The 23,705-nt window shown below is 43.4% G+C and overlaps 3 protein-coding genes and 1 non-coding gene across 4 annotated transcripts; 2 read left to right on the top strand and 2 right to left on the bottom strand.

The window, feature by feature from the left end:
- LOC8056418 (kinesin-like protein KIN-10A) lies at window positions 7,216–12,133 on the top strand. Its single transcript, XM_021460210.1, has 6 exons — window positions 7,216–8,095; window positions 9,075–9,230; window positions 9,313–9,420; window positions 9,626–9,736; window positions 9,839–11,269; window positions 11,601–12,133. The coding sequence occupies exons 1-6, from the start codon at window positions 7,439–7,441 to the stop codon at window positions 11,877–11,879; spliced, it is 2,742 nt and encodes a 913-aa protein (XP_021315885.1). The 5' UTR covers window positions 7,216–7,438; the 3' UTR covers window positions 11,880–12,133.
- Window positions 13,247–15,768, bottom strand: LOC8084686. The gene is made up of 5 exons (XM_002452966.2): window positions 15,610–15,768; window positions 15,339–15,498; window positions 14,651–15,014; window positions 14,419–14,567; window positions 13,247–13,572 (listed from the first exon to the last, which is right to left on the bottom strand). Exons 1-5 carry the CDS (start codon window positions 15,653–15,655, stop codon window positions 13,473–13,475), a joined length of 819 nt encoding a protein of 272 aa, XP_002453011.1. The 5' UTR covers window positions 15,656–15,768; the 3' UTR covers window positions 13,247–13,472.
- Window positions 16,924–16,997, bottom strand: TRNAT-AGU. The gene has a single exon. It is a non-coding gene; the product is annotated as a tRNA-Thr (tRNA).
- On the top strand, window positions 18,815–23,669 carry LOC8084685 (ABC transporter I family member 19). The gene is made up of 6 exons (XM_002454708.2): window positions 18,815–19,123; window positions 21,241–21,401; window positions 21,766–21,817; window positions 22,146–22,282; window positions 22,925–23,011; window positions 23,085–23,669. Exons 1-6 carry the CDS (start codon window positions 18,961–18,963, stop codon window positions 23,370–23,372), a joined length of 888 nt encoding a protein of 295 aa, XP_002454753.1. The 5' UTR covers window positions 18,815–18,960; the 3' UTR covers window positions 23,373–23,669.

Raw genomic sequence — 23,705 nt, 5'->3', positions numbered from 1 at the left:
TTTCACTTGCTTAGGCCTTTTTGGGAAAAGTTTTGGATTTTGCCACCGTAGCACTTTCGTTTGTTTGTGGCAAATATTATCCAATCATAGACTAACTAGGATCAAAAGATTCGTTTCGTGATTTACAGGTAAACTGTGTAATTAGTTTTTGTTTTCGTCTATATTTAATGCTTCATGCATGTGCCGCAAGATTCGATGTGATGGGGAATCTTGAAAAATTTTGGGAACTAAACAAGGCCTTACAGCTGCTAAGCAAGGTTTGATGCCATTTAATGATGAGTGATTCGCACCCACTCTTGAGAGACTGGATGATGCTCTATGATGCACGCACTAGACAAAACTGCCACTGCCAAGTTCATTCTACAACGCTTGGTATATTTGGTAGGGTTTTTGAAACAGCTTCAAGCATAGGGATACAATAAACAGCTCCGCAGACGAAGCTTCTGAATCGGGTTGAGCGAGGCCGATGATAAAAGACAAGTGCCGGATAGGACCAATGCCCCTAAACTTTGTTATTTCACCATTTAACACCCTTAATGATCTAGCAAATCACTACATAATTAGAGGCTATAAATTTAGTTCCTAGCTTTCGCCACTAAGGGAAGAGGCATGTGGAAACTAAAATGAGCTGAAAAAAATTTTGTTTGGGATGCTCGATTGGGCGTCGATGGCCATAGGCCAATATGCTTCCATTTTTTCCCTCCTCGCGCATCAAAGACGGGAACGGCGATGAAGGAGCTATGATGCAGAAGGAGGGGCGGCGTCAGTGCCACATAATTGTGCGAAGAGGACGACATAGGCAAAGACGAGGAAAGCGCGGGTGCCTCGCGTGTGGGCGGAGAAGATTGTGCGGGATAAGAGAGAAGAAAAAAATATATGATGGGAGAAAGGAGAAAAGAAAATGAACTTGGGTATTATATATGATCATCCTTTTTCTATCTACCATGAAAGATGATTTATTAAATGTTTTTGTAAAAGAGCTGATCAAAATCAAAAAAAACTGCACCACAAAAAAAAAGTTAGAATTAGAATAGTTTTAGTTAGACCCAGAGCTCTTCTAAGCGCACCGTTGTAGGATACTAAGTTTGATACATATATACTCCGTATGGTTGACCGTATGTTTAAGTAAACCATCGCTCAATAGTGGCATGTTGGATTGATCCCTCCACCAACATACCCAATGCCCTATTGGGCCCTTGATCCACGCCCTAGTCGAGGGCGCCCAACCCTACATAGTTGGTGAACTCCCGTCGCACTGTGCTACATAAAGAGGTGGGAGTCGGCGGCTCCAATCACGCGGTTCACCGTGAGCTACCACTCCCCACCGACACAAACTCCTAACCCGATCTAAGACAGGGGCGTAGCCAACGACGGAAAGCTGCCCTTCGTCCGTACACTGTCGCCACTGGACTGCGCCGGACTCCATAGCTTCTTGTTCACCACTCCACTGCATCAATCTCCTACACCGGCGACATCACCGGCTTTGGATCCTCTACCACACCCTCCAACGACGGTATGTGCATTCACAATTCTCTCCCTCTAGATCCAATTCATCTGGAGATGTATAAAAGTACTCACTAAATTTGCTGCTACTGCTAGACGATCCTAATGGTTTAACATGGCATTCACTTTCACGCTGCGAGCTGTATGGATAGGCCAGACCCAGACATGCATGCATGCCAAAAAGCAGGGGATACCAAGGCCCCGTTTGGTTCCACCAACTAAAATTTAGCTAGCTAAAATTATTTTAGCTACTCTTGGGTGACTAATGGAACTAAACTATTTTAGCTCTTTTTAGTCAATGTGTTTGGAACTTTAGCTACTAAAGTGACTAAAGTTTAGCTAGCTAAAATTTAGTTGGTGGAACCAAAGAGGGCCCAAGACCGAGCAGAATTTATTTGGTCCGTCCAGTTGGTTCGGCAACCGGTTCAGAAACAAAGAGCACGTCCCCGTCGCCGGGTGCCTGCTGCTGGTGGGTGCATCAGATGTTTTCAGTATCCGGATGGAATCAATGGCCATCTTGTTGTTTACTCACTCAGTCCCCTCTCTCTCTCTTTCTTTGTGATGAATTGATGAAAATGTTGTGACAGCAAATGCTGGTAAAGCATATATACTCTTATCCACTAGCCCTCTTTTTGATTCTCCATGACCGACCTGTCACTCCTCCACTCCACTTGTGCATGTAGCGTAAATAAATAAATAAAAGAAAGAAAGATCTCCTCATCGACGTATCCATCAAATGTTATTTCCTGGACATTTCACATACGACTTTACCCATAACAATAAACTAGGCATGCAAGGTGGGTTATTCGTGAACCATAAAGGGCGTGATTGGTGGGAAAGGAGCCCCAACCGCATGTTTGGATGGCTGAAGAAAGCAGCCTGGCCTGGACGACGGCATGCAAAACAGCCGAGCGAGCCTGGCTGTGTGCGGAAACGAATTTCGATTCTGGTTTCTCCTAGGCCTGGCCGGGCGCGGTGCAAAGCGTGCGCGCAAATGGCACGGAGCGAGAGAGCGGCTGTGGCGATACGATATAATCTAGAACCAAACAACTTCACGCATGAATCCTTATCAAAAAAAAAAAATCACTCATGAACCTGGCTACGACGAAGCAATCAACCAGACGCACTCGACTTGCATGTGCTCAGCATGGTGCCTGTGAGCCTGGCCGGCGGGTGCGAGCGAGCCCGGCTGAGCCTGTGGCCGAACCAATCGCGCCCTTAAGTTACAGGTTCATGAACAACCGTGTATCTGAATCTATTGATGCAAATGACTATAGCTAAAAGGTATTAACTGCTCCCTTCGTTAGAAATTATAAGTCATTTCATCCTTTTAGATACATAAGTTTTGTTATATATCTAAGTATATATATATATATATTATATTATATCTGCACACTAGTAAAATTCATGTATCTAAAAAAAGCAGAATAACATATGATGATGGCCTTTTGTGCAGCCCACAAGATGTTTACAAAAGCTTACATCATTTGAGATGGTTATACAAGCCACTGCATCCATTGCCAAACAACTAGGCATGCAATGGCGTGCTATTGGCTTAATTTTCCTCGATAGTCTAGCTTTCCATCTTTCCCCTTTCTACTTGCACGAGGTGATCAGCTGTTGAATGAGGGTTGTTTCCACACAAGTGCATTTTTCATTGTCAGTTATTCAGCGGTTTTTTTCTCTCACAACAAATCAGCCAATACAGCCAAAAGAACAAGGCGGATAAGGCAATGAATATCCCAAACTCTCATGGATACACTGGGACTAATCTAGGGCTGTTTGGTTGCTGATCCCAACAAATTTAGAAAACCTTTAGTAAAATTCTATTATGACTTAAAGAAAACCCCTGTTATACAATGAAGTAATGAAGTTGACTCCAATAATCCTGGCCATATTTCTCGGCTACATTGCCATCGTGGACACGCACCTACGAGGCTATGACAATGAAAAATTTAACCCATCTTTTGCTGTCCTCACCCGTGAGGCGAAATACAGCTAGTAGAGAAATGTATTCACAACTAAACAACATGCCTGTCGTTGTTACTAGCAATTAAGCTGCACCAAATCACGCGCTCAACCAGCGTTGAAGTCGCCGGTTGTTCGGCGGTCCGGCGCGGACAAATTCCCCTCCCCCCACCCCACGTCGAACCAAACCGGCCGGTGCCATTGATCGGGTCAATAAGTCACCGGCCGGTCGTCGTCGCTGCCGTCGCCGTCGCCGGACGAGCTGGTCGAGCGGGCAAACAACGCCGGCAGGTGAGTGGCTGCGCCAGGACCGGACCGGGAGGAAGAGACTCGTATCTGATTGGGGGTTGGTGCCTGCCGAGCCGAGTCAGCAACAGCACAGTGCCCTCAGCCACTCGCGGCAGAGATCGATCGGATGCTTCTGTCCCTGCCGAGATTTGGGATCAGGCAGGCAAGCAGGCACGTACGCACACAGCGGCATTGGGCTGGTCTCTTGCTACAGGAGCAGGACTGGAGCAGCGCGGGCACACCGCACACAGCTGGAGGGAAATGGCGCCATTAGCTCCCTGCTCAATGCTCATGTGCCCCCTTAAGTGCGTCCACGTTAGGCGCACAGTGTTCAGGGGTGAAATTGGCCCATTGTCCAGCATGTAATGGGGACCATGATAGTAGTTGCCCTTTTTTCTTTCACCACGTTGAAGAATTCTGGGAAATGACAGTAACAATGTGCAACAACTTTTGTTGGAGACGTGGGCATATAACCCGATGCTTGAAACCTGAACCCGAATTACCTGGACTGGACCCTCGGATTACCTGATTGATTTTTCAGATAGTAAGGCTTTGTTTAGTTAGCAATTTTTTTGGTTTTTAGATAACGAAGCACTTTCGTCTGTATTTGATAATTATTATCTAATTATGGATTAATTAGACTCAAAAGATTTATCTCACAAATTACACATAAATTGTATAATTAGTTTTTGTTTTCATCTGTATTTAATACTTCATATATGTGTACAAAGTTCGATGTGACGGAGAATCTTGAATTTTTTTGAAGTAAACGAGGCTTAAGTATAGAAGACTAATTATACTTAAGCCTTGTTTAGTTAAAAAAATTTAGGTATTAAGTTCCAATATCCATTTTACCCAAAACCGATAGAATTGATTGTGCTATTTTCTAATGTCAGTTGTGATGTCATTAGGGCCTACTGATCTATGATGTAGTACGTAGTGCTCGCGTTTTTTCTCTAAAATGCTGCTCCAAACTTAAATTATAAGTCGCTTTAATTTTTTTAGTGCTTTGATTTTACTATGTATCTAAATATGATATTATATTAGGAAAATAAATATACCAAAAAAGATAAAATAACTTATAATTTAAAACACATAGACAGCCTCCTAGCCAGTAGTGTATAGTAGCGCTTTTGTTGCTGCTGCAGTGTCAAGACAAGATATTTGAGATACTGTACGGTATCCTGCAACTGCGAGATTTGAGATGGGCAGAGAGCAGTGTCAAGATATAAAAGAGTGTTTGATTGAGTTGTTAAAGTTTAATATATAATATAATATTTTTGTTTTATTTAACAATTAATATTCAATTATAAAATAATTAAGCTCAAAAGATTCGTCTCTCAAATTATTTTCTAGTTGTATTTTAAATTTCGTAAATAATTTATATTTAGTATTTAGTAGATGTGGCGATAAACTTTGACGCGATCAAACGGGCCTGACAGCTGCGCGCGTGGACGGTGGACCCTAGCAGTGCATCAGTGCATGGCCACACTGCCTGTGGCCTGTGGGCTGTGGCTGGTCCCCCCCAGTGGCAGTGGCGCTCTCGCGGCCTCGCCTCAGCTCATGTGACCATGCTCCATGCATGCCTTGGCAAAGCGAGACCCCTCCCTCCTTCCATGATGATGAGCTGAGGCAGGCAGGCAGGCGAGTTGAGGCTGCTGCTGGTGCTGGGCCAAGCCTTGCTCAGCGGCAGACAGCGCGGGTGACCCCAAAGCTTCACGGGGCGCCCTGCTTAGTTTAGCTGGCTGGGACTGTGATTATGCAGTAAACAGACTGGCCATGAGTTGTTTGCCGCCGGATTAGTAGTTTATCAAAGTGTGACGTGTCCTTGCTTTAGTTCAGGGGAAGTGTGCATGGCTTCAGGCAGGCAGCATGCATCCCTCTCTCTCTCTCTCTCTCTCTCTCTCTCTGGAAAGGAAGGCTGTTGCTGCGCCATGATACAATGCTGTGAATGCGGTCCTAGTGGCATCTCTTCATGACTTCATGTCTTATGATGATGATGATGATGATAGGTTTAGCTTACCTGCTGACAATGCCAAGTACAGTAACGAGTTTGTGGGCTGATTTAGTTACGAAAAGGAAAGAAGGGCCTTAGAATCCAGCGACATGGATGGGGTATAGGGCCTGTTGTTCTTTTAGAATTCCAGAGCATCGTGCATGCCCTATCCGTTACATTCATCAGGCACATAAATTAAGCGTTTCGGCATTCAGGGACATCGAAGTTCAGCTCAAATTTAGGATCCAACATCTGTTTGGATTATTGCCAGTTGTTTGGATGGATGGGGGAGGGGATCCTAGCCGGCCGGTCTCTACGACCATTATGTGAACTATGCTTACGGCCTTCCCCTCTTGATGTGTGAGAGCTAGGTAGGTATGTGAATCTCTCGCTCATGGATTAGTATTGCCATGCTATTGAGAGATGATTTTTAGTGCAACTTGGTTGGATTTTTGTGCAATATCCGATTTTCAGGTCTCTTTTCCTTTTTTTTTCTCAATCTCATCAAAATCTCCCCTCTCTCCTTCGAATGCACTCACTGGCATGTGGGCCCCATGTTGCACCGCACCACGCACGAGCACCACGACAATGCGGCAACATTAATAGACCGCATATGGGCTGAGCGCCTAGGCTTTGTCACCGCCATGTGTTTGGCTGGGCACGTGGGTTGGCCGCCACTGCTCTGCTCACGAGTGCTTACATTTTTCTCAATCACCACTGTTTCGCTGCGCTAGGCGTGCGGGTTGGCTACCGCGAGTCCACTCGCTACCACGAGAGAGGGAGAGGATGCTGCGATAGAGGAAGAAGAAAGAAAGAGAGAGAGCCACTGACCTATGATTCTCACATGACAATAAATGGAAAGGGAAGGATTGTTTTGTTAATCTGTTGCAGAGCATCTCCACTATCTCCTTTGATTTTGTTTTCTCAATCTCCTATATCAAAATTTTAGGAAAATGAGATTCTGAATTTAGTGGAGAGGATGCAAGGACTGATTAGGATGCTGTAAGGAGTGATTAGGGCCTGCGAGTAGGAGACCTCAAGCAAAGTGAAGCTGGGATTGCTCCCTAATGGGCTGCGTCGTCCGGTTAATTGGACTTTAATTTAATCGATATTCTTTTAATTATGCTAGTAGTTGGTGTGTCATGCGCATCCAGTGTATTAAAGTTAACGGACTTGGCAGAGCAGTGCATGCGTGTTTTCAAAATACTGTACTCCAGACTAGCTGAAATTAATTTCAAATTTGCAGCATCTAAATGCCAATTACTCCTACTTCTTAGTTTAGATTAACTACACAAGTTCTTACTAACACGGATCGCAATTATACAGCGACCGCACCCCGCCCCGCGCGCACCACAGGCCTCGTGATCCCCCACCGTCTCCATCCTCGCGCGGGCGCCGCGGCGGCCCGATCCACCTCCTCCCTCCTCCAGCTTCAAAACAAAAAGGGTCCAAACCAGGCTACCGTTACAGCTGCACGGCCCAACGGCTACTCCCATTTCAAATCCCTTCCCCTTCTCCCCGTCGTCCCTCTACTCTCCACAGCCCTCCCTCCTCCATCTCTCTCCACGGGCTTCCGCGAACCCTAGAGCTCGCCCGTCAGCGGAGTACGGGCTCACTGGTTGATCCCCAGATCGCACCCCGCCTCCCGAAACCCTAGCTGGGCTGATCCTGATCCCCCCACCGATGGCGCCGCAGCCCACTCCGCCTCCGCGTCCGGCGCCGGCGCCGACGCCGACGCCTCAGGCCGCGGCCGCGACGAACCCCAGGACGCCCGCGGCCAAGCACCGCCTCCACTTCCCCGCCGCCACCCCGAGGAACGCCAACAACGGCGGCGGCGGCGGCGCCACGGAGCATCCGGTCGAGGTGATCGGCCGCATCCGGAACCTCGCCTCGGGGACCGCGTCCGCGCTGGAGATTGCGAGCGGCGGGACGGCCGTGCGCGTGCGCGGCGACGCGGGCGGTTGCCGCGACTTCACCCTTGACGGCGTCTCCGTGTCCGAGGAGGAGGACCTCGAGGGGTTCTACCGCCGCTTCGTGCGCTCCAGGATCCAGGGCGTCCGGGTCGGGGCCAAGTGCACCGTCATGGTCTACGGGCCCACGGGGTCCGGGAAGAGCCACACCATGTTCGGCTGCACCAACCCCAAGCAGCCCGGGATCGTGTACCGCGCGCTCAGGGACATCCTTGAGGGAGGAGGCGGCGGCGAAGGCGATTCCGCTGAGGATGACGCCGGGTTTGACGCCGGCCTCTTCGTCCAGGTCGCGGTGCTGGAGATCTACAACGAGGAGATCTACGATTTGCTCGCGGGAAGCGGGGCCACTGCTAAAGGAAACGCCCCCAAGGTGATTTACGCTGGTTATTGTCACATGGCACGCTCTCTAGTCTGCTGATTATGTGCTTGCAAAATTTCAACTGTGATGTGTTGCAAATGTGAATTCTTATTGCCTCGTACCCCAAGGTGATTTACGCTGGTTATTGTCACATGGCACGCTCTCTAGTCTGCTGATTATGTGCTTGCAAAATTTCAACTGTGATGTGTTGCAAATGTGAATTCTTATTGCCTCGTACTAGTATACTTTATTAGGAATTCACTCAAGAATTTGTGTTTTTGAGTGCGATATAGTGAATCTAAGCTGGAATAGGTACTGTGATTTTAACCCTGACAGACCAAAACATTTTGCATTAGGTGCTATACTTGGTACTACTAGTAGTATTTTCTTGGGATTCAGCTGGCAAGTCACACGAACTGATAATGAAGTGCTCATAAGACATATAACATGAATTAAACAGAAAAGACCTTAAAGTGTCATATATACTTTTCATGTGCTGTGATTTATTCTGTTGCTTATGTTGCTGTAAATGTGAGTTCCTATGTGACCAGTATTTCAGATCATTAACTACGGACCGAGAAGGTGGGTACCATCTTCTTGTTCTTTTGCGTATGCGTTTTGTGTGGGTTTCTTGTCATTCGATCATTGTGATTTGTAAATATGGTTAACTATAAGCTCAATATTAGGTCATTGTGATTGTTAAATAAGTTAATGCGCTTTCTAACCCGAGTTAAACAATGCAGGAGTTTTATCCACCAAAAACAGATTGTCATATGGCCTGAAATTGTAATGTTTTATTGGGATTGTAGCTCGAACATCCTAGGTCTTAATTAAGAAGTGCTGACGAGTTATAATAATTTAGAAATGTGGGAGCAAATCTCATGATTACCAATGTTGCCATTTGTTGTTCTTGGTCACTGTCACTGTAAATTTATGAATTGATGTAAATCAGTGTATCATTGAAGCCTCACAGTTCTGTATCTATGCACAGGCGAGACTGGAAGTAATGGGGAAAAAGGCAAAGAACGCAACTTATATATCTGGAAATGAAGCTGGGAAGATATCAAGAGAAGTTGCTAAGGTGGAAAAGCGAAGAACTGTGAAGAGCACACTTTGCAATGAGAGAAGTTCGCGAAGCCATTGCATGGTTTGTTGCATTCAGCCACCAGCACTTTGAGCATTCATTTTTTTTAGACCAATCTTTTACGAGCTATGCTTTGCATCTATAGATTATCCTGGATGTCCCATCTGTGGGAGGAAGGTTAATGCTTGTGGACATGGCTGGATCGGAAAACATAGAAGCAGCAGGACAAACAGGATTTGAAGCCAAAATGCAGGTGTGTTATGCAACTGATTACTGTATGTGTGTAGCATCTATGTGTTCCAAACTTCCAATTGCACTCTGAACAATGACTTTCAAGTAGTTGCTCTGTGTATTTAATAGATAGTTTGCACAATGGCTTTCAAGTAATTGTATTCTGAACAAAAGCCTATAATATTTTATTACATGTGCGGTCTATAATGTTGCCCATGTTTCCACAGACGGCAAAAATTAACCAAGGGAACACTGCTTTGAAGCGAGTGGTTGAATCCATTGCTAATGGTGATTCCCATGTTCCATTTAGGGATAGCAAGCTCACAATGCTACTACAGGTACACTACTAAAAAAATTACATTTATTGATACAGGCATACAGCCTCTCCTCCTCTCTGACAATGATCTAAATATACCCTTTATTGTATTTCACTATTTCAGGACTCATTCGAGGATGACAAATCCAAAATCCTGATGATTCTGTGCGCCAGTCCTGACCCAAAGGAATTGCACAAGACAGTTTCTACTTTGGAATATGGTGCCAAGGCAAAGTGTATTATCCGTGCTGCTCATGCCGCAACACCTAGGGACAAAATGAGCTCTGAGGAGTCATCTGCAATGCTCAATTCTAGAATTGTTGCGATGAACCAGTTCATCCACAAGCTTCAAAAGGAGAACAAACTTAGGGAGAAAGAGCGCAATGAGGCCCAGAATGTGCTAAAGCTGAAGGAAGAGGAGCTAGCACAACTGAGAGCAAAGCTCAAGCTGATAGAAGGGCAAGAAATGGAGGAAATCTGGTCATTGAGGAGTGAACTCGCGAAGATGGAAGAAGCGATGCGTAAGCAGCAGCAAGAGCTCACTGCACTAAGACATCAACTGCATGAGGTTGAGCGTGAAAAGGCTGATGGTTCTCAGCTAGTGCAGCAGGATTCTTTTGGAGGTAGATTGCTGGCACGGCTATCAGAGATGCCTGCAGGCCTTGATCAATCAATGGCAATGTCCATGTCTATGGACTTGGATACAGGAGATCAGCCAGCCATGCAAGACGTCAAGGTAATAAAGGAGGATCCTCACCAGCAGGGCCACATACGGAATCAAACAGCCACAGCAGCAAGTGCTTGCACAGGGTCTGCGGTGCAAGAAGATGATGTCAGGCTGTCCGGGTATCCTGAAAAGACTGTCCTCAGCACTGTGTTTGAGGAGGGAGACGAAGATGATGCAGAGAAGGAATGTGGTCTTCAAGAGGAGGTACGCAAGGAGGTTGTAGAGGAGAACTTTAAGATGGACACAACACAACATACACTTTCTGAGCCAGACGATCCTGCAACAAGGAAGCATCGGATTGAGAACATATTCAGGCTATGTGGCAATTATCGTGAAATAGCTAAGAAACCAAAGGTCCAGTCACCAGCAAAGGAAATGTTCTGGAATGAGAACAAGTCTCCAGCGAAGCAAGTGTTTGGGGATCAGAACAAATCATTGGCAAACCAAACTTTTGGAGATGAAAACAAGGAGCCGTCGGCATGGGGAGCTATAGAGAACCCCATGTGCGACGTCAGAGTGACTGACAGCCCAGTGTCTTCTCAACTTTCTCCAATCGTATGCCAAGTTGTGGATGCACCATTATCGGATCAACTGAATACATGCAGTGCAGCGGAAGAGAGTGATCCGAAGAAGGAGAACAGCCTTGCTGGACAGAAGGATGGCGGCCTCTTGGAAGTTTACATAAAATGGGAGTCTGGCAGCCTGATCAAAGGGCTGAAGGTACTGCACAACTCATGCCTTTCAGATCTGAGGAAGCTCATAGAGGCTCACTTTGAAGAAGTAGGCAGCAAACAGCAGCAGCATCAGTTCACCTTCCTTCTCCTCGGGGTACGTCACTCCTCTCTATCCATGCCACGCTTTCACCCAAGTGTTCTGTGCTACCTGTTTCTCATCACAATGGCGCTCATTTGTCACCATATACTACCTTGGGGAAATGAAACCCCGCAACAATAAAGAAATGAACATCTTGCCAACGATTTTGAAATAAAAAAGGTAGCCTATTTATTTGAACTTGTGTTTATCATTCTGGAAGAAAATCCGATTTTTGCAAACAACTCATTGATAAGAGAATTGCATAAATGCACTGATAATAGCCTGCTTATATAAATCACAACGAAAGTACTGACAATAGCGCAAAATTGGTGGTTGATTGATGCAGGACCCGTCCGGTGCTCCCGTGTCCAGGGACAAGGAAGCTTCGGTGCAGATAAGCAGGCTGCCTCACTGGAACAACCAGCCGGACAGCTACCTGGCGTGCCTGCGCGCGGCCAAGAAGCCGGCTGTGGACAACATGCCCTTCAGCCCACTGGACAGCAAGCTGAACACGGTTTTGAAGGACGCCCACCTCGCCGGTGCGATGTCACCCAAGGTCAACCAGATGAGCTCGCCCAAGGTCAACCAGATGAGTCCCAACTACATCCGGGAGCTGAGAGCTTGAGCTCCCGTGGCATCTTTTACAGTCTGTCGTGGCCATATGACTGGTGTATCTTCTTCTATGTATGATCGATCGACTATGTTCTATGTAAGATTGATTGCTAGTCTGGTTTCTTTAGCCGGAACGGAACTACTACCACCCATGACCAAGATAGTTGTAATTTCAACTATGAGATGGCATCGCTCAGATGCCACCACCTATCTATCTTGTGTGAGAAATTGCCACAGTCAACTGAAGTATCTTCGCCTTGTATCCAATTTTAACCTGTCTGCTATTTCCTTTTCTTCTCTGGCCGCGACTTTGGTCGTTGGACTGGTTGGAGAGCTGGAGGCGTGGGGCTCTGCTCTGATCTGTAGTACTCTAGTCTGTACACTTGTACAGGACGCAGGGGGCGAGGCGAGCCCGTGGTTGTTGACGCCCAGTGCCAATCCCCAATCATGACTTCATGAGCCCTGGCCGTGCTTTGCCAGTTTGCCCAGGCACGGGTCAGGATGTTATCAAATCTGTCCCTCCTGTTATCTCGTTGTTAACTTTTTTGGTTCCACTAGTGTGATTTTGCTCTCGTCTTTTGAAAAAAAAAAAGAATCTAAGCCCTCTCTTCCAAGCTCAGTTTTGAATATTTTAGTCCTTGCATTGCAAATCTATTCACATTCCATTTCAGTAACACATAAACCTCATTACTCTGCAAATGCACTAACACGGTTTTAAAGTCTGACTGAGGATGATCTGCATTCCAAACGGCAAAGTTTGTATATTAGTTTTTTTTAAAGTACTATTGTTAGGTTGTGTTTTGCACAAGGATTGAATGGAAAGCTGCTTTAATGTTATCTGTTAAGCGTTTTTTTACATTCCGTTGCCGTAGAAGGTCAACGCCAAATTTTCGCTGTCATGCATCTGCGCTTTGTTTTATCAAAAACTTCCTCACAATTCCCATGTCATTTTTATCCGGGAAGCAATCCAAAAATTTAATGTTAAATAGCACAACGAGCTAGGGGGACAAAAGTCAGCTGATGAGGCATAAAATTTGCGCCCAACGTTCAATGTGTGCACAACAATTGACAAAAACAAAGGTTGCCACCAACACTTAGGTACCATGTGAACTTGGGGCACAACAGTCAGGGGCAGTACTAAGGGCACTCACAATGCAAGACTCTATCACAGAGTCCAAGACAATTAATTACATATTATTTATAATATTTTACTGATGTGGTAGCCTATTTATTGAAGAAAGAGGTAGAAAAAATAAGACTCCAAGTCTTATTTAGACTTTAAGTCCACATTGTGCGAGGTAATAAATAACTTTAGACTCTATGATAGAGTCTGCATTGTGAGTGCCCTAATACTCCTATCTAGCTTTTATCAAAGCGTCATAGCAAGAACTTGATCATTGGTTCTGTGACATAAAAAGAACTTTACAAGTTGATCCAGTATCGCAAATGCTTAACAAAGGGCCAAGTTATCAATTCTGTAGCCTTCTCAATTTGGTCCAGTCTTAGAAATCGATGAAGCCACAGAAGACGAGGGGGAAATTAATTAAGCCATGAGGACGTGGGAAGCTCCACGCATGTTAGGTTGCAGCCAAAAACAAAAACAGATTTACATATTTTTCCAGAAGTTTCTGATGCCATAAGCAAAAGATTTCAGACTGCCCAAAAGACCCGTGTTTGCGGATTCCTCATGCTTTGGGTTGTCATCTCTGCATAACACGGCATACAAAACAAAAAATTACCATGGCATCCAAAGTTGACATTTAAAAAGCAACAAGTTTGTACTTTTCCCAGCTATGCATCGAATGAAACAAAAAAAACAGCTTAGGTTCCATTATATCTATGCAGGGAATGAAATATGTCCTTTATGAACTATGATGATGAACTGGACAGGGTGTGTTAGTGTTAATTATCTTAGAGAATAGAGCAGCTCAACAAAATAATATTAGCTGTGCATTCTAATACAAAGCTTCTAAAGCTGACCCAAACCTTAGTTCCTGGTTACAGTTCCAGGATGTTTCAGGCTGTGAACTGTGAAGTGCTCCCTGGCCCATCCAGAGACCTGAATTCTGGGTCCAGTCAGTCAGAAACTAACTGGTTCAGTCTTTCATGTAAAATCTACCAGGTCACAAGGTTCACTATGTTGCATAGAACTGTTCGCTCAAATATCAGAATTGAAGTGACTCCACAATGACTAGGAATAAATTGGTTGAATCAGTCATTGGCACAAATTGATGGAATTTCAGCTCTGTTTGGCATAGCCATATTTCCAGAGAATCCAGGAACTGCATGTCACCAGTTAGTTAATAGCAATTCTCTACCTAAGTCCAAGGGAAGATTCATCTTCCACAGCCTGAATTAACCAATCGTATACACTAAATGGCAGAAGTAGTCCTCTTGCCAAGTCCAAGAAGTTGATCATACCAAAAGAACTAAAAGATACAGGCATAACAACTTTTAGCATACCATAAATCTTATCAAATAATTTTGGCATGTTGGTTTTGATGACATTGAAAGAAAAGTATTTTGCACGTAAAAGCCTAATAGGGTAATACCTGGCATGTGTCTTTTCCTCATTTGCCAGGTCACTTCCACTTTTATCTGATGCATTTGAAGCATTTGCATCCAGGGATTTTTCGGAATTCTTCAAATTGAATTTGTTAGCTTCTATTTCCCTTTGCTGGTTTCCAGGGTCTGGTTTGTCCTGCACATGCACAATCTTAAGGGATATGTCTAAAAAAAACTTTGCTAAGCACAAAATAACCATCTCGAGTTTTGACTTCATACCATTCGGTCCTTAAAGCTCTCACTCTCTGTTCCTTGAAACTGATCCACCTTACCTTTATTCATAGGTAAGGAGTTCTCAGAAACTTCAACTGTTCCTTGATGTTGAGCCACTTCAGCATCATCCTCGGCCATGGACTGCTCAGAAACTTGACTTTCAAGCACTCTGGCTTCAACCTTTTGCATGGGGTGCTCAGTGACTTCAACTGTTCCTTGAAGTGGAGCTGCCTTAGGATTACCCAGTTGTAATTTTGTATGATTATACTTCATTTCTGAAAGTACCTCATACACTGTGTAATGTCCGCCTCCAATTTGCTGACGGATATTTTTTATAGTAGGAAACTTGCCTTCATTTGATGCCCTATAACTGCACTAAACAGAAACACATGGTTTAACAGTCACGAAAATAACTAACTAACCAGAAAAAAGAGAAACGTTTTCATAACTCCTAGACTTTGCCACTCTTTTTCAGAATCCTACAAATCTGAATGAGTTCTGCCACATTTCCATTGTTAATTTCTAAATCTCAAATGTCAATCCTTAATGCACAACTAGCATAAGTGTCTATTACTCGGCTCGAAACAAGCCAAACAGAAATGATAATGAGCTGAAAGCTACACACACTTGCTACTTATTATGAACCAAAAAGATAAACTCTACAACCAGGAAATCGAGTGAGAAAGTCACCCACCTCTCAACAAATTCCATTATCCGAACCTTCCTCTCCTGCTTTGTAGCCCTCTTCTGCCCCTTCAGTGGCGGCTCCTGCGCAGGCAGCGGCGCCGCATGCGCCTTCCACCGGGAGGTCCGGTAGCACGACCGTGTGGTGGCGCTAGAGACACCCGCGATCACTGGAAAGAGGGAACAGATCAGGCAAACAAGATCACATCAGCGCCGCGGCCAAAATCCAGAGCTTGGATCGAACACGGGAGGCGCGGGGCGAAATAGGCTGCTTTACTCACCTTTCCTGAAGGCGGCGGAGGAGGAGAAGCGCGCGGACGCTTGCATCGCGGAGCGGAATGGCGGATTGCGGAGGGAAGCCGGGCGCCCTAGGGTTTCATGCCCTGTCTGACTGGACGAGGAGAGCGAGGTTTTAGCAAGATATGAAATTTTTTTAAATTTCGGTAGTATTTTTGTTTGTTTATGGTAAATATTGTTCAATCATAGACTAACTAGGGTTAAAAGATTTGTCTCGTTATTTACAGGCAAACTGTGTAATTATTTGTTGTTTTCGTCTATATTTAATGCTTCATAGATGTGCCGCAAGATTTGATGTGACGGGAAATCTTGAAAACTTTTTGGTTTTTGGGTGAACTAAACCGCATCGTAATGAATCTTGCGGCACGTATATGAACTATTAATTTAGATAAAAAATTAACTAACATGATAAATATTTTGAGCCTAGTTAGTTCATGATTGTGCAATAATTACTAAATACAAACGAAAATGCTATGATGTCTAAATCTAAAAAAATTTGGATATAAACAAGAGGTTACATATATATATGCTTGGTCCATTGAGTTCAACCAGTCGACTTTGCCAGGGATAGTACTTTTCATATGCCTCTGAATGTCAAATTTCATCAAAGGCCCTATTTAGTTTTCATCTAAACTTTTTTCGTCTCATCACATGGAATGTTTAAACATATACATAAAGCGTTAAATATAGATTAAACAAAATAATTACACAGTTTGTATGTATTTTATGAGACAAATTTTTTAAATCTAATTAGTCTATGATTAAACACTAATTATTATAGTTACAAATATAATAAAGTACTCAAAAACTTTTCGCAAACTAAACAATGCCTAGAGAGATTTGTTCTCATTTTTATTCTCCAAAATAAGTTATGCCCATCTGGACTGAGGGAGGTTTTGAAAATCTGATAAAAAGAATCTCGTAATCCTAGAAACTCATCTAAATATGATAGTTTTTTACAACAGATTCTAAAAATTAGCATATCGAAGATATTTGACTTAGAAATCCCTATGCAATCCAGTACAAGATTCATCCTAGAAATCACCAAAGTTGAGCTCAAGGCACACCAAACCTCTCAAAATAGGATTTTATTATAGGAATGACAAAATATATGATTTTTTTTAAATAAATATAAACATTATAAACTCCCTTACAAGGTCCATCTTGAAAATCACCAAACGCTGGATTTATATGGGTATGAACATTAAATTAACAATTTTTTAAATATATATAATAAACGCTGGATTTATATGGGCATGACCATTAATAAACAAAAATTTTAAAAATATAATAAATATTGCTTTCGTTGAGAGTTGAACTCAAGACCTCCCGCTTACTAAACGGGTGCTCTAACCAACTGAGCTACGAAAGCTGTTGTGTTTGAACAAAAATAGGGCCTTTTTTAATAATAAAACCTTCTCTGATGACCATTGCAAGGTACTCACTCGATCCAACAAAAGATGCAGCTCCTAAGCCAATCAAGTTGGATCAAATTCAACAACCTACTAATCTTTATGATGCCAAGTAAATATGACAAGATTAATTATAAAATATATTTTATAGTAAATCTATTTAAAAATATCAATGTTGATATTATTTTATGTAGAACTTGTCATGAACTTACAATGACATTCTTTTGGGGATAGGATGGGAGTAATGTATATATGACTAAACCTCACCTTCCTCCTCATCACAAGAGGCACAAAATAAAAAATGTTAAACCAATATTTGACAAAATAGCGCCTCATGCATAGAACTCTTAGTCAGTTGAAATAGCTCAAGTGACTATTGAACTGGAGAGAATTGTTGGTTTGCATTAGTATACTAAACTATTATCAGGGAGACAGGGACTACGTGTTCGAAAACATGTTTTTTAATGCAAAACAACTTTATGGTTACCAAAAGGGGTGGGAATAATCCCTGTCTTCTCTCCCTGCTCTGTAAAGTAGCAACTGAACAGAAAAAAAAATAACAAACCCTACGAAGATCTCTCATCAAACCAACATGCATGAAATGGTGCGCAAATTATCACACCATCTCAATAATGTATAGCTAACAAAGAAACACGAGCTTATTCGTATGTCTGAAAAGTGAACAGGACAAACACATATGTGGCACCACCACCACCGCCTATAGATAGATAGAAAAAAAACACTAAGGCCAATCTCAATGGGGTTTCACCAGGATGTCATGCACATTTATTAGAGCGCTATGTCAGCAAAAGTGCACTTTTTGCATGAAACGAAGAGGAGAGAGAAGGAAGGAGGTGAAACTCCGCTGGCGTTGTTTCCCACGCGGTGAAACAGGATGAAATCCCTACTGAGGACTAAATCGTTTCACCATCTTGCATGTGATCCAATCATTTTGCTGTAATTAAATGCTTTGCCCAGCCTAGAAAACATCAAGGTGAAACTCATGCATTGTGGAGGTTGTTTCATTGTTCGTTTCATTCATACTCTGTCAGCAGATTTGTTTTGGAAACAGTGCATTGAAATGGACCATTGAGACTGACTACCATGCCTATCCACTACGAGTTCGCCGAGACGACTCGAACGCCCGACTGGCCGCTCGCCACGATGAGCGCTGCGTTCACGGATGGCTGCTACAATTTCCAGAGCCGGCGCGCGACTGGCCACCGGGCTCGGCCTGGGACTGCCTCTGCTTGCCGTGTCGGGGCCTGTTCATCGGGCTGCAGCGGACGCCATGACTGTCGGACTGCTCGACAGCCTCGTCGTCGGTGCTCCACGTCAGGTCCGTGGGCTCGACCAAGGTGGGGCCAACACAGGTAGGAAAGAAAAACACAGAAATAGAAAAAAAAAATTGTGTTCCAAACAGTTTAATTTTAGAGTCCGACTAAAAAAACATGGCAGAAAATATTATTCGTTGATTTATTATAAAAAAATATTATTGAATGACAGACATATTCAACTAACAAACTCAAACAAACGGGGCGATAAATTTGATAGAAAAAATCAGTTTAATTTTAGAGAAAAACACAGAATAGAAAAAAAAATGCTGCGTTCCAAACAGGGCCAACACGGGTAGGAAAGAACACGAGAGCCCAAGTATGTTGTTGGGCCCAAAAACTACTCCGTGCGAAGTGAGATATGAAGAAGCACGGTTGGTGTCGTGCGTGGGCTGCAGATGTATGTTGAACAGTAGAGGGTGACGCGGCGAGCACAAGGCCATAGAGAGACCAAACGTTCCTTCCTTCCCACCAACTCCCAAATCCTCCCTAAAAATAAGAACAAGAGGGGAGCGATCGAGCGAGCGTGCGAGCGAGGGGGTTGTGCGTCAGTCAGATCAACCAGCCGGCGGTGAGGCTGCGGGGGGAGATGATGGCCGGCGAAGGGAACGGGGACGAAGGGTGGAGGCGGAGCGGCATCGAGGTTAGCGCCCTGCAGTTCGGCTACGACGGGCAGCCGCCGCTCTTCGCGCGCTTCAACCTCCGCGTCGCACCCGGCTCCCGCTGCCTCCTCATCGGCGCCAACGGATCAGGTATGCCTGACCCTGTCCCCCCTTGCCTCCTGCCGCCGCGGTTCATCTGATGGATTATGGGTAGGAGGGGCGTATGTGTATTCGTGCAGTTTGATCTATAGCCTCTAGGTGTCTAGTGAAAGGGAAATCACAGTTCTGTAGGCTTAGGGGGACGAGAGGCGATCATGTCTTCGACTTAGGACGTCCTGCTGTGATTGAATTGGAGTAGTTCCAGTGTCCACTGCCTCAATTTGTATTGGCACCATGCAACAATTAGTGTGAGAGTTGATGGTTGATTTTGATGGGGATTGCTCGCCCAGCTCTTCACACCCAATGATCCCTTTATTGTTGAGGATGACGTTGTTTTTAATGTTATCCATGAAATGGTTGAATTACATATGGTGGTGTAACCTTGAAACAATGTTATGCTCGTGCTACAGAAGCTGAATGAAGTGATAAATTCAATTAAGCTAACTGAATGTAGCACCAGCTATTGCTTTTTTTGTATATCATTATCTGTTTTATGCTACTTCTACATATTTTTTTCAGCATTGTGCATTGCATCCAGCCATCCATGCATACTTTCTTTCTGCCGTTATTTCTCGTGGAGATTGAAAAGTGTGTTAGAACTTTAACTTCGAAATTCCATTACCATTGCTAGGATTTGTCTATTTCCAAAGTTGGTGTGTAACAGGAGGTAACCTTAATTCTTATCCATTTCAGATAAGTTTTATGTGATGTACAGATGGTCCCTAGTGTATGTGTATTCGTATTATGGGTAGGAAGAGTGTATGTGTATTCGTATTGATTGACCATCGCAGTTTGATCTGCAGCTAGGTGTCTAGTGAAAGGGAAATGACAGTTCTGTAGGCTTAGGGGATGAGGCTGGGCAATCATGTCTTCGACTTAGGACGTCCTGTTGTGATTTAATTGAAGTAGTTCCACTGTCCACTGCACAATTTTTAAACCGCGTTGTCTATAGCGTTATCCTTTGAATTGTGGAATTAAACAGTCCTGTTGTTTAGCTAGGCTTGTGCTGCAGAAGCTGGGTGTTGTGACAAATGGAATAAAGTTAACTGCATGTAGCACCAACTAGTGCTGTTTCTGTGTTATATCCATTTTGTGCTACTCCCGCCACTTATTTTTCAGCGCTGTGCATTGCATAAACATGTACTCCACTTTCCTTCTGCCTTTCTTTCTCATGAAGATCAGAAGGTAGTACTTCAATTTGGAATCTCCAGTGCCACCGCTATGATTTATCTATTTCCAAGGAGGGAAGTCTTTATCCATTTCAGATAAAGAGTATGTGATGCACAGATGATCTCTAGTGTTTCATGTAGCGTTTGGTAGTTGAGATATGGTTACCAGCTTAGCTGAGTAAATTTTGTGTACAGTAGCTTATGCACAGATATAGTTCATCTGATTGTCTGTCAAACTTTTATATGTGGTCAAGTAAAAAACAGCAATTCTTTAGTTTTAGGGTACAAGGGGAAATTATATTTGCGACTCAGAATGTCCTTTTGTAATATACAGTAGTTTCTGCCGCCTCGATTTGTAATGGCACCCTGCAACAATTAGTGTGAGATTTGATGGTTGGTTTTGATGGGGATTGCCTGCCCACACCCCATGATCCCTTTATTGATGAGAATGGCGTTGTTTTTAATGTTATCCATGAAATTGTGGGATTGCATATGGTAGTGTAACCTTGAAACAATGTTATGCTTGTGGTACAGAAGCTGAATGAAATGATAAATTCAATTAAACTAACTGAATGTAGCACCAGCTATTGCTCATTATCCGTTTTGTGCTACTCCCATGTTTTTTTTTCAGCAATTGTGCATTGCATCCAGCCATCCATGCATACTTTCTTTCTGCCATTGTTTATCGTGGAGATTGAAAAGTGTGTTAGAACTTTAACTTCGAAATTCCATTACCATTGCTAGAATTTGTCTATTTCCAAAGTTGGAGTGTAACAGGAGGTAGTTCCTTAATTCTTATCCATTTCAGATAAGTTTTATGTGATGTACAGATGGTCCCTAGTGTTTCATGTAGCACTTTGTAGCTGAGATGTGGTTACCAGCTTTGCCGAGAATTTTTTATGTACAGCGGCTTATGCACGTACTTATGCCAATACTCAGGCAAGACCACACTCTTGAAGATTCTTGCGGGAAAGCATATGGTTGGAGGAAGAGATGTGGTCCGTGTTCTCAATGGTTCCGCTTTTCATGATACACAACTAGTGTGCAGTGGAGATCTTTCGTACTTGGGTGGTTCTTGGAGCCGTACTATTGGTTCAGCTGTAAGTTCTCTTGCTGTATACTTGCTTTAGGAATTTGATTTACTTTGCAATAGTTAATACATTGTTCATTCCAGTTCCATCATTATCAATGTTTGTACAAGTACACTCATCTCGTAAATGGGGTTTTGGCACATAGATCTTTTGCCATTTATAAAAGGTAATAAATCCTTAGAATATTCCATTTTGCCTACTTACATAGTTACATCTATTAAAAGTTGGCCATCTGCAATTTTTCTTTTATTTGCCGAGTTTGATAATTGTGAATGCACAGTTACTCGAGTTCTGCACATTGACAGATCATAGTGTTCAAGTGCATGATTTCTCAGTGGAATTTCTCTGTCTCACTTGTAAACAATTTTCTCAGGGTGATGTTCCGCTTCAAGGCGATTTCTCTGCTGAGCACATGATTTTTGGAGGTATTCTATCACACTGCAATGCTCATCATTTCAGCATGCCCCATACTTGGAGTTCTTATTGACAGAAGATATCATGTGCCTAACGGACTCCTTTATTTGTCCTTGAATTGAAACCCTTGATTGACATCTCTTTAGAGATCAGTTCTTCCCTGTGGGCATGTGTTTTTTGTTTAAACAAATCCTGCTTGCACATTTGTGGTTTGTTTTTTCCTAGTCCTAGTTTAATAATGCCTTAAGTTAGAAGATAGGCACTAAGATCAGCATTACTGCTGGTAGAAAATCTTTTAGCTTATCATTTCTTTCGATCTCTACCCTGAAATATGAGCAGTTGATGGGGTTGATCCTGTTAGGCGAGAGAAGCTGGTTGATCTGCTAGACATTGATCTGCAATGGCGCATGCATAAAGTTTCAGATGGGCAGCGACGCAGGGTGCAAATCTGCATGGGTCTTCTTCATCCATACAAGGTGATGTTTTGTTCCTTTTTTGTGTGGATTTTGTTGTTCAGACAGCATGATGCTTAAGCTAATATTGAGTGCAAACTTGATGTGGTAGGATGAGAACAATCCAGGACTTGTCATTTCATCGTGAACTAACATTAGTTATTTTTGGTGATCTCTAATAGTTATTTTTGGTGATCTCTGACAAAGCTGTACTAGTAATTTACTTTTTTGTATGCTGAATACTTGTATGGTGCATGCTGTGGTCCTAGGTCCACTGCTGAGTGAGCCTGATTAGATAGCTGTGTTGTCCATGCCAAAGAGGAACAAAAAAGATAGCTGTTTTGCCTTGATTGTTCTGATAAATCCTTGCGAGTACATATTCTTCTAAATGGAAGACAGAATATTTGTAAAATTAGTTGTATTGGCATCGAAGTTATTCTGTATGGGACATCTTTGGTGAGTGTATGGGAAATTCCCCATCCTTATCTGTATTCAGTACATGAACATGATTTGCCCTGTGATACTGACAAGGAGGGCCTTTCTCATGTTGGGCATTCCATATTAATTCTCTTTTTTTATTATTTTTATACTCATTTGTTTGGTCCTCGTGGTTACTTCTATATACCCATATTTGTTATGGCATTAAAACATCTGAAACAATTGCAGGTGCTTTTGCTTGATGAAATCACTGTTGATCTGGACGTTGTGACCAGAATGGATCTGCTTGATTTCTTTAAGGAAGAGTGTGAGCAGGTACAAGATTCAGTTTGTTATTATAGGCCATGCCTTCCTCATTGCATCGCATAACATGAAATGCTTGCCACAGAGGGAAGCTACCATCGTGTACGCGACTCATATATTTGATGGACTCGAGACATGGGCTACCGACTTTGCGTACATCCAAGAAGGCGAGCTGAGAAGATCTGGCAGATACTCTGATATCGAAGAGCTAAAGAGCGCCAAGAACCTGCTGTCAGTAGTTGAGTCGTGGCTGAGATCAGAGACCAAACTCCCAAAGAAGGAACTTCCACGTCCTGAGACCCAGGCCAGGCGTTCCTCGCCGTTGGACGCTTCTCCTTTCCGTTCATCGCGCCACATGGCCTACTACCGTTGATGATTTCCCGACTCGTACACAATTTCCTCTTTTTCTGCACCATTTTTTTTTTGTCATGTAGTAGCTGTGAAGTATATCTATCATCATCTTCTATGCCTCACGCCCTTGTACACATCAATAGATATCCACAAAAAAGTTAGGTTAAGTTAGTTGGTCTTGTGTTGATGAGCAGTTGTTGCCCAGCACGTTCATCGCACTTTGTTTCTGATAATCTTATGCCAGAATTCAGTCCTTGTCACTCTCAAAGGGTCCTTTAAATATTGAGAAAAGTTTTCCCCGTTTATCACGAGAAAGTAATGTCGACCTGTATCTCCTGATGCAGCCATTTTGTTT

The sequence above is a fragment of the Sorghum bicolor genome, chromosome 4, assembly GCF_000003195.3.
Source record: "Sorghum bicolor cultivar BTx623 chromosome 4, Sorghum_bicolor_NCBIv3, whole genome shotgun sequence".
Lineage (NCBI taxonomy): Eukaryota > Viridiplantae > Streptophyta > Magnoliopsida > Poales > Poaceae > Sorghum > Sorghum bicolor.
This window is presented reverse-complemented; position numbering and strand designations above follow the sequence as displayed.